General features: G+C 56.6%; 1 protein-coding gene across 9 annotated transcripts in view; it reads left to right on the plus strand.

The window, feature by feature from the left end:
* Positions 1 to 11,148, plus strand: part of C2CD5 (C2 calcium dependent domain containing 5) — a 72,860-nt gene that overhangs the window by 38,475 nt on the left and 23,237 nt on the right. For 8 of the 9 annotated variants that reach the window (XM_077267209.1, XM_077267210.1, XM_077267216.1 and 5 more), the window contains 8 exons: positions 3,963 to 4,077; positions 4,400 to 4,588; positions 5,799 to 5,993; positions 6,912 to 7,098; positions 7,172 to 7,336; positions 7,507 to 7,647; positions 7,890 to 7,953; positions 9,734 to 9,795. In XM_077267209.1, coding sequence (XP_077123324.1) covers positions 3,963 to 4,077; positions 4,400 to 4,588; positions 5,799 to 5,993; positions 6,912 to 7,098; positions 7,172 to 7,336; positions 7,507 to 7,647; positions 7,890 to 7,953; positions 9,734 to 9,795 — 1,118 coding nt within the window. The remainder of the gene's footprint in view (positions 1 to 3,962; positions 4,078 to 4,399; positions 4,589 to 5,798; positions 5,994 to 6,911; positions 7,099 to 7,171; positions 7,337 to 7,506; positions 7,648 to 7,889; positions 7,954 to 9,733; positions 9,796 to 11,148) is intronic. The other variant, XM_077267212.1, reaches the window with a different exon arrangement.

An 11,148-nucleotide genomic window follows, 5' to 3' on the forward strand; every position in this document is an offset into this window, starting at 1 on the left:
CCCCCCCGTAGTCTGCTGAGCCCCCCGTAGCCTGCTGAGCCCCGCCACCCCCCCGTGGTCTGCTGAGCCCTCCCCGTAGTCTGCTGAGCCCTCCCCGTAGTCTGCTGAGCCCTCCCCGTAGTCTGCTGAGCCCTCCCCGTAGTCTGCTGAGCCCTCCCCGTAGTCTGCTGAGCCCTCCCCGTAGTCTGCTGAGCCCTCCCCGTAGTCTGCTGAGCCCTCCCCGTAGTCTGCTGAGCCCTCCCCGTAGTCTGCTGAGCCCTCCCCGTAGTCTGCTGAGCCCTCCCCGTAGTCTGCTGAGCCCTCCCCGTAGTCTGCTGAGCCCTCCCCGTAGTCTGCTGAGCCCTCCCCGTAGTCTGCTGAGCCCCCCCGTTGGCTGCTGAGCCCCCCCCCCCCCCGTGGTCTGCTGAGCCCCCCTTCTGCTTGGCCCTGTACTGTCCTGTATGTCCTCAGTGGTAGCTGCTGCCCCCTTGTGGATTTTGCCTTCGCTGCTTGTGCCCATATGTGATCGCTTGTCCTGTGCCCGGCAGTCACCGCTCCGCAGGTAAGTAGTCACCCTCCATATGGCTTTTACCCCAAATCCAGGCACCGCCTTCACCCCCTGCCCCCTCTACAGCTGTACCCAGTGGTTGGTGGAGGGTGGTGGGGTGTCGCTGGGGGGTAAAAGACGCACCAGTCAGAGGGACTCACGTGGCACCATCTCTCCCTCGTTTGCTGTGCATGCTCCATGCAAAAAGTATTCTGTAATATATTATGAGTTCAGCTCTGCAGGAGGTAACGCTGACATCTAGTGGAGGAGTCCGGCTCTGCAGGAGGTAACGCTGACATCTAGTGGAGGAGTCCGGCTCTGCAGGAGGTAGCGCTGACATCTAATGGAGGAGTCCGGCTCTGCAGGAGGTAGCGCTGACATCTAGTGGAGGGATACGGCTCTGCAGGAGGTAGCGCTGACATCTAGTGGAGGGATACAGCTCTGCAGGAGGTAGCGCTGACATCTAGTGGAGGGATACAGCTCTGCAGGAGGTAGTGCTGACATCTAGTGGAGGGATACGGCTCTGCAGGAGGTAGCGCTGACATCTAATGGAGGAGTCCGGCTCTGAAGGAGGTAACGCTGACATCTAGTGGAGGGATACGGCTCTGCAGGAGGTAGCGCTGACATCTAGTGGAGGGATACGGCTCTGCAGGAGGTAGCGCTGACATCTAGTGGAGGGATATGGCTCTGCAGGAGGTAACGCTGACATCTAGTGGAGGGATACAGCTCTGCAGGAGGTAATGCTGACATCTAGTGGAGGGATACGGCTCTGCAGGAGGTAACGCTGACATCTAGTGGAGGGATACGGCTCTGCAGGAGGTAGCGCTGACATCTAGTGGAGGGATACGGCTCTGCAGGAGGTAGCGCTGACATCTAGTGGAGGGATACGGCTCTGCAGGAGGTAACGCTGACATCTAGTGGAGGAGTCCGGCTCTGCAGGAGGTAGCGCTGACATCTAGTGGAGGGATACGGCTCTGCAGGAGGTAGCGCTGACATCTAGTGGAGGGATACGGCTCTGCAGGAGGTAGTGCTGACATCTAGTGGAGGGATACGGCTCTGCAGGAGGTAACGCTGACATCTAGTGGAGGGATACGGCTCTGCAGGAGGTAACACTGACATCTAGTGGAGGGATACGGCTCTGCAGGAGGTAGCGCTGACATCTAGTGGAGTCCGGCTCTGCAGGAGGTAGCGCTGACATCTAGTGGAGGGATACGGCTCTGCAGGAGGTAGCGCTGACATCTAGTGGAGGGATACGGCTCTGCAGGAGGTAACACTGACATCTAGTGGAGGGATACGGCTCTGCAGGAGGTAACGCTGATATCTAGTGGAGGGATACGGCTCTGCAGGAGGTAACGCTGACATGTAGTGGAGGGATACGGCTCTGCAGGAGGTAGCGCTGACATCTAGTGGAGGGATACAGCTCTGCAGGAGGTAGCGCTGACATCTAGTGGAGGGATATGGCTCTGCAGGAGGTAGCGCTGACATCTAGTGGAGGGATACGGCTCTGCAGGAGGTAATGCTGACATCTAGTGGAGGAGTCCGGCTCTGCAGGAGGTAGCGCTGACATCTAGTGGAGGAGTCCGGCTCTGCAGGAGGTAATGCTGACATCTAGTGGAGGAGTCCGGCTCTGCAGGAGGTAGCGTGACATCTAGTGGAGGAGTCCGGCTCTGCAGGAGGTAGCGCTGACATCTAGTGGAGGGATACAGCTCTGCAGGAGGTAGCGTGACATCTAGTGGAGGGATACGGCTCTGCAGGAGGTAGCGCTGACATCTAGTGGAGGGATACAGCTCTGCAGGAGGTAGCGCTGACATCTAGTGGAGGGATACGGCTCTGCAGGAGGTAACGCTGACATCTAGTGGAGGGATACGGCTCTGCAGGAGGTAATGCTGACATCTAGTGGAGTCCGGCTCTGCAGGAGGTAATGCTGACATCTAGTGGAGGGATACGGCTCTGCAGGAGGTAGCGTGACATCTAGTGGAGGAGTCCGGCTCTGCAGGAGGTAACGCTGACATCTAGTGGAGGGATACGGCTCTGCAGGAGGTAACGCTGACATCTAGTGGAGGGATACGGCTCTGCAGGAGGTAGTGCTGACATCTAGTGGAGGGATACGGCTCTGCAGGAGGTAACGCTGACATCTAGTGGAGGGATACGGCTCTGCAGGAGGTAACACTGACATCTAGTGGAGGGATACGGCTCTGCAGGAGGTAGCGCTGACATCTAGTGGAGTCCGGCTCTGCAGGAGGTAGCGCTGACATCTAGTGGAGGGATACGGCTCTGCAGGAGGTAGCGCTGACATCTAGTGGAGGGATACGGCTCTGCAGGAGGTAACACTGACATCTAGTGGAGGGATACGGCTCTGCAGGAGGTAACGCTGATATCTAGTGGAGGGATACGGCTCTGCAGGAGGTAACGCTGACATGTAGTGGAGGGATACGGCTCTGCAGGAGGTAGCGCTGACATCTAGTGGAGGGATACAGCTCTGCAGGAGGTAGCGCTGACATCTAGTGGAGGGATACGGCTCTGCAGGAGGTAACGCTGACATCTAGTGGAGGAGTCTGGCTCTGCAGGAGGTAACGCTGACATCTAGTGGAGGGATACGGCTCTGCAGGAGGTAACGCTGATATCTAGTGGAGGGATACGGCTCTGCAGGAGGTAACGCTGACATGTAGTGGAGGGATACGGCTCTGCAGGAGGTAGCGCTGACATCTAGTGGAGAGATACGGCTCTGCAGGAGGTAACGCTGACATCTAGTGGAGGGATACGGCTCTGCAGGAGGTAGCGTGACATCTAGTGGAGGGATATGGCTCTGCAGGAGGTAGCGCTGACATCTAGTGGAGGGATACGGCTCTGCAGGAGGTAGCGCTGACATCTAGTGGAGGGATACGGCTCTGCAGGAGGTAGCGCTGACATCTAGTGGAGGGATACGGCTCTGCAGGAGGTAACGCTGACATCTAGTGGAGTCCGGCTCTGCAGGAGGTAGCGTGACATCTAGTGGAGTCCGGCTCTGCAGGAGGTAGCGCTGACATCTAGTGGAGGAGTCCGGCTCTGCAGGAAGTAGCGTGACATCTAGTGGAGTCCGGCTCTGCTCGGCAGTGATTGCTCGCCCTGCACATATCCTGTGTCACCCACATACGCCGCTGCGCTGCACAGAGCATGCCGTCCGTTTCCTTCCCCTGTCACTGGGCCTGGTGCTCGCACTGCACGTGGCAGACAGTGTGCCGGCCGTCCTCCTGCAGGGGCTCCGCGCTGCTCCGTATACTGGGGTGAGATGATGGTCACCATGCTGCACCGTGGGGGGCTCCATCATCCTGCTCTGGGCTGACGTGTCCAGCGGGGGCACTCCGCTCCTCCATCCTCAGTCGGCCGCCCCTGCAGGATGCGTCGTCGCACTGTGCGGAGCTGCCGCGGATCCAACTTGTCGCTTCTGTTCCTCCAGATGAGCCGGAGACCCGAGACGCCTGGTGGGCCGAGATCCGACAGGAGATTAAGTCTCACGCCAAAGCGCTGGGCTGCCAAGCCGTGGTGGGCTACAGCGAGTGCACCAGCATCTGGTGAGTGGGGCGGGGAGGGGGCTGGCCTGTGGGGGTCGTGGCCGGGGAGGGGGCTGGCCGGGGAGGGGGCTGACCTGTGGGGGTGGTGGCCGGGGAGGGGGCTGGCCTGTGGGGGTCGTGGCCGGGGAGGGGGCTGGCCGGGGAGGGGGCTGACCTGTGGGGGTGGTGGCCGGGGAGGGGGCTGACCTGTGGGGGTGGTGGCCGGGGAGGGGGTTGGCCGGGGAGGGGGCTGGCCGGGGAGGGGGCTGGCCGGGGAGGGGGCTGGCCGGGGAGGGGGCTGGCCGGGGATCGCTCGCTGACCTGTGGCCCCTTCTCCCCGCAGTGAGGAGCTCTGCATCCTGTCCGCCTCGGGCACCGCCGCCGTACTGAACCCCCGGTTCCTGCAGGACGCGGCAGCTGGCGACTGCTGCCTGGAGCTAAGGTGGTCGCCGCAGGCCGGATTCTGTGTAGGGTCAGACAAGGGAGAGTGTGAGGTTTTCCTGCAGAGCAAGGATAGTGCCGCCCGGCCGGGGTAGGTGGTGTCATTATAGGGGCGACAGCAGGGCGAGCACCCCAAAAACTAACATCACCGGAGGTAACGCCTCTCTGCAGACACAACATAGGGCACATTTAAAGGGGCAGTCTGCAGCTCGCCACAGCACCTCCCCCGAAGCCCAGGGACCCGTCGCCATGCTTGACTTTCATTATTTGCCTTGTTCCTTCATAAGTAACTTAAGTCGCTACTGTCCCTTTAAATTCAATAAGTCCATTTTATATTACAATACAGCTGGGGGCGCGGTCTGCTCCTGATCCGCCCACGAGGAACTGCAGCAACCGCTATTATTGGTTTCCCATTATTGGCATGTGACTGCCCCTTTAAATATCACGGCCAAAATAAAAAGCACAAAATGAACTAACCCATAGGATCAGTGCAATGATCAACACCTCCAGAGCTGCACTCACTATCCTGCTGTTACATCGTGTCTTATCCTCCAGTCACCTCCAGAGCTGCACTCACTATCCTGCTGTTACATCGTGTCTTATCCTCCAGTCACCTCCAGAGCTGCACGCACTATTCTGCTGTTACATTGTCTTATCCTCCAGTCACCTCCAGAGCTGCACTGACTATTCTGCTGTTACATCATGTCTTATCCTCCAGTCACCTCCAGAGCTGCACTGACTATTCTGCTGCTACATCATGTCTTATCCTCCTGTCATCTCCAGAGCTGCACTCACTATTCTGCTGCTACATCGTGTCTTATCCTCCAGTCACCTCCAGAGCTGCAGTTAATATTCTGCTGCTACATCGTGTCTTATCCTCCAGTCACCTCCAGAGCTAGACTCAATATTCTGCTGTTACATCGTGTCTTATCCTCCAGAGCTGCACTCACTATTCTGCTGTTACATTGTGTCTTATCCTCCAGTCACCTCCAGAGCTGCACTGACTATCCTGCTGTTACATCATGTCTTATCCTCCAGAGCTGCACTCACTAGAGATTCCTCCTTCGTGTGACTGCAGTTTTTAGTGGACATTCTCCTGGGTGTACAGCTTTGGCTATGAGTGGAGCGGACTCCGTTGTTTGATTGCAGCTCTGGCTGTGAGTAGTGCATTCTCCCTGTTGTGGTTGCAGCTCTGGCTGTGAGTAGTGCATTCTCCCTGTTGTGGTTGCAGCTCTGGCTGTGAGTGGAGCAGACCCGGCGGTGCTCTCCCTGCAGCCTGCTCACCCGCTCTCCCTGCACAGGCCTGAGGACGCCCCGCTGTCGCCACCCTGCGCCTTCTGCCACATCCCGTACGACGAGCTGAACATGCCGTTCCCCGCGCACCTCACCCTGTGCTGCAGCTGCCGCCGGCAGAAGGTCCCGGACATCCTGTTCACCACCATCGACCTTCCCGCCGAGACCCCCATCGTGGGGAAGGGCTGCCTGATCCAGGCCAGGTACTGACTGTCCGCTCCCTGCGTCTCGCGCGCTGGCTGTCCGCTCCCTGCGTCTCGCGCGCTGGCTGTCCGCTCCCTGCGTCTCGCGCGCTGGCTGTCCGCTCCCTGCGTCTCGCGCGCTGGCTGTCCGCTCCCTGCGTCTCGCGCGCTGGCTGTCCGCTCCCTGCGTCTCGCGCCCTCGCTGTCCGCTCCCTGCGTCTCGCGCCCTCGCTGTCCGCTCCCTGCGTCTCGCGCCCTCGCTGTCCGCTCCCTGCGTCTCGCGCCCTCGCTGTCCGCTCCCTGCGTCTCGCGCCCTCGCTGTCCGCTCCCTGCGTCTCGCGCCCTCGCTGTCCGCTCCCTGCGTCTCGCGCCCTCGCTGTCCGCTCCCTGCGTCTCGCGCCCTCGCTGTCCGCTCCCTGCGTCTCGCGCCCTCGCTGTCCGCTCCCTGCGTCTCGCGCGCTGGCTGTCCGCTCCCTGCGTCTCGCGCGCTGACTGTCCGCTCCCTGCGTCTCGCGCTCTGGCTGTCCGCTCCCTGCGTCTCGCGCTCTGGCTGTCCGCTCCCTGCGTCTCGCGCTCTGGCTGTCCGCTCCCTGCGTCACGCGCGCTGGCTGTCCGCTCCCTGCGTCTCGCGCGCTGGCTGTCCGCTCCCTGCGTCTCGCGGTCTGGCTGTCCCCTCCCTGCGTCTCGCGCGCTGGCTGTCCCCTCCCTGCGTCACGCGCGCTGGCTGTCCGCTCCCTGCGTCTCGCGCGCTGGCTGTCCGCTCCCTGCGTCTCGAGCCCTCGCTGTCCGCTCCCTGCGTCTCGCGCCCTCGCTGTCCGCTCCCTGCGCCTCGCGCCCTCGCTGTCCGCTCCCTGCGCCTCGCGCCCTCGCTGTCCGCTCCCTGCGCCTCGCGCCCTCGCTGTCTGCTCCCTGCGTCTCACGCCCTCGCTGTCCGCGCAGGTTGTGTCGTCTGAAGAAGAAGGCGCAGGCGGAGGCCAACGCTACGGCCATCAGCAACCTGCTGCCCTTCATGGAGTACGAGCTGCACACGCAGCTGATGAACAAGCTCAAACTGAAGTCCATGAACGCGCTGTTCGGCCTGCGGATCCAGATCACCGCCGGCGAGAACATGCTGCTGGGGCTGGCGGTAAGCGGCGGCTGACAGCTCCGAGCGCTGCCGCCAAACCACCGGGCACCGTGGTAACTAGGGCTTCTCTTAGTCTGCCACAGGGGTGTACCTGGCCTCACTGCCCACCCCTGGGGGCATCCAGATCTCCGGCAAGACCCCCAGCGACGGACCCTACGAGCAGCACATCTCCCACATGCAGAAGAAGATCAACGAGACCATCGCCAAAAACAAGGAACTGTACGAAATCCACCCCCCGGTGAGCGGCTGCGTGTGAGTGATGGCGGCGGCTGCGTGTGAGTGATGGCGGCGTGTGAGTGATGGCGGCTGCATATGAGTGATGGCGGCTGCATATGAGTGATGGCGGCGGCTGCGTATGAGTGATGGCGGTAATATTTGGCGTCTGTGACCGTTATTAATATCCTGCAGGAAATCCTAGAAGAGACGATCGGATCTCCCATCCCGGAGACGCGGCAGAGAACACGACTGCTGCGCTCTCAGTCTGAGAGCTCCGATGAGGTGGTGGAGCTGGACCTGTCCCACGGGAAGAAGGACGCCTTCGTCCTGGAGGTCAGAACCGCAGACCCTGCGCAGCGTATCTACCGCACCCCGACCCTGCGCAGCGTATCTACCGCACCCCGACCCTGCGCAGCGTATCTACCGCACCCCGACCCTGCGCAGCGTATCTACCGCACCCCGACCCTGCGCAGCGTATCTACCGCACCCCGACCCTGCGCAGCGTATCTACCACACCCCGACACTTTTATGCTCCAGTAAAATCCTAAAACTGGAGATTTTTTTTTACCTTTCAGATCGATGACACTGATGCTGTGGAAGACGTCCACTCGCTCCTGACAGACGTCCCTCCACCGCCAGGTGCAGTAATAAATAGAATTGCTCCAGTGCTGCACTCGGTATTCTGCTGGTTTGTATTCTAAACAGTCACTAACTTTATGACCAAACAATGTTCAGCTGAGCTTCTACAATGCAGGAGAGCAAGGAGTGTACATTCACCAGACAAGACAAGAAATGCGGCAGAATAGTGAGTGCAGCTCTGGAGTATAATACAGGAGGTAACTCAGGATGAGTAATGTAATGTATGTACACAGTGACTGCATCAGCAGAATAGTGAGTGCAGCTCTGGAGTATAATACAGGAGGTAACTCAGGATCAGTAATGTAATGTATGTACACAGTGACTGCACCAGCAGAATAGTGAGTGCAGCTCTGGAGTATAATACAGGATGTAACTCAGGATCAGTAATGTAATGTATGTACACAGTGACTGCACCAGCAGAATAGTGAGTGCAGCTCTGGAGTATAATACAGGATGTAACTCAGGATCAGTAATGTAATGTATGTACACAGTGACTGCACCAGCAGAATAGTGAGTGCAGCTCTGGGGTATAATACAGGATGTAACTCAGGATCAGTAATGTATGTACACAGTGACTGCATCAGCAGAATAGTGAGTGCAGCTCTGGAGTATAATACAGGATGTAACTCAGGATCAGTAATGTAATGTATGTACACAGTGACTGCACCAGCAGAATAGTGAGTGCAGCTCTGGAGTATAATACAGGATGTAACTCAGGATCAGTAATGTAATGTATGTACACAGTGACTGCACCAGCAGAATAGTGAGTGCAGCTCTGGAGTATAATACAGGATGTAACTCAGGATCAGTAATGTAATGTATGTACACAGTGACTGCACCAGCAGAATAGTGAGTGCAGCTCTGGAGTATAATACAGGATGTAACTCAGGATCAGTAATGTAATGTATGTACACAGTGACTGCACCAGCAGAATAGTGAGTGCAGCTCTGGAGTATAATACAGGATGTAACTCAGGATCAGTAATGTAATGTATGTACACAGTGACTGCACCAGCAGAATAGTGAGTGCAGCTCTGGAGTATAATACAGGATGTAACTCAGGATCAGTAATGTAATGTATGTACACAGTGACTGCACCAGCAGAATAGTGAGTGCAGCTCTGGAGTATAATACAGGATGTAACTCAGGATCAGTAATGTAATGTATGTACACAGTGACTGCACCAGCAGAATAGTGAGTGCAGCTCTGGAGTATAATACAGGATGTAACTCAGGATCAGTAATGTAATGTATGTACACAGTGACTACACCAGCAGAATAGTGAGTGCAGCTCTGGAGTATAATACAGGATGTAACTCAGGATCAGTAACGTAATGTATGTACACAGTGACTGCACCAGCAGAATAGTGAGTGCAGCTCTGGGGTATAATACAGGATGTAACTCAGGATCAGTAATGTAATGTATGTACACAGTGACTGCACCAGCAGAGAAGTGAGTGCAGCTCTGGAGTATAATACAGGAGGTAACTCAGGATCAGTAATGTAATGTATGTACACAGTGACTGCACCAGCAGAATAGTGAGTGCAGCTCTGGAGTATAATACAGGAGGTAACTCAGGATCAGTAATGTAATGTATGTACACAGTGACTGCACCAGCAGAATAGTGAGTGCAGCTCTGGAGTATAATACAGGATGTAACTCAGGATCAGTAATGTATGTACACAGTGACTGCACCAGCAGAATAGTGAGTGCAGCTCTGGAGTATAATACAGGTCGTTATTGATCAGAGTTGTGTGGCGTTTGTGCTTTGTGCTCTGCAGGTTTCTACAGCTGTAATACCGAGATTATGCCTGGGATAAATAACTGGACGTCGGATATTCAGGTGGGCGATGTTTGTTGCGGTGCGTCCCCCCGTGTATATTAGTGATGGGTGAGCTGCTCGGAGAACGTCTGATCTCGCTCTGGTGATATCCGAGTGTCTGAATGTTCTCGTAGATGATGTTCGTGTCCCTGCGGCTGTTACTCGGCCTGAACACATGAAGGGATTACACGATTGTTTGGGAATCCAGTGTTCAGGCCGAGTATCTAGACTGCAGGATTTCCGGATAAGACGATATCACAGCCCGACTGCTCATAACTAGTGTTGAGCATTCCGATGCTGCAAGTATCGGGTATCGGCCGATACTTGCTGTATCGGAATTCCGATACCGGGATTCCGATACTCTTGTGGTATCGGGTATCGCAACAACATTAATGTTAAAATGTGTAAAAGAGAGAATTAAAATAAAAAATATCGCTATACTCACCTGTCCGACGCAGCCGGGACTTCAGCGAGGGAACCGGCAGCGTTGTTTGTTTAAAATTCGCGCTATTACTTGGTTACGTGAATTCCCGGCTTGTGATTGGTCAGGTCGGCCACGTTGCCGGGACGCGGACCAATCACAGCAAGCCGTGACGAAATTACGTCACGGCTTGCTGTGATTGGTCCGCGTCCCGGCAATATGGCCGCCGTGACCAATCACAAGCCGTGACGTCACGGGAGGCTGGACACGCGCCCATTTTAAAATGAGCGCGTCCAGCTTCCCGGCTTGTGATTGGTTGACCGCGGCGCAACCAATCACAAGCCGTGACGTCACGGGAGGCTGGACACGCGCCAATTTTAAAGTGAGCGCGTGTCCAGCCTCCCGTGACGTCACGGCTTGTGATTGGTCAGGGCGGCCATATTGCCGGGACGCGGACCAATCACAGCAAGCCGTGACGTAATTTCGTCACGGCTTGCTGTGATTGGTCCGCGTCCCGGCAACATGGCCGACCTGACCAATCACAAGCCGGGAATTCACGTAACCAAGTAATAGCGCGAATTTTAAACAAACAACGCTGCCGGTTCCCTCGCTGAAGTCCCGGCTGCGTCGGAGAGGTGAGTATAGCGATATTTTTTATTTTAATTCTTTCTTTTACACATTTATATGGTTCCCAGGGCCTGAAGGAGAGTTTCCTCTCCTTCAGACCCTGGGAACCATCAGGAATACCGTCCGATACCTGAGTCCCATTGACTTGTATTGGTATCGGGTATCGGTATCGGATTGGATCCGATATTTTGCCGGTATCGGCCGATACTTTCCGATACCGATACTTTCAAGTATCGGACGGTATCGCTCAACACTACTCATAACTAGTGTGTGTATAATAATAATAATAATATACACTCACCGGCCACTTTATTAGGTACACCTGT

This window comes from Ranitomeya variabilis, chromosome 5 (genome assembly GCF_051348905.1).
Source record: "Ranitomeya variabilis isolate aRanVar5 chromosome 5, aRanVar5.hap1, whole genome shotgun sequence".
NCBI lineage: Eukaryota > Metazoa > Chordata > Amphibia > Anura > Dendrobatidae > Ranitomeya > Ranitomeya variabilis.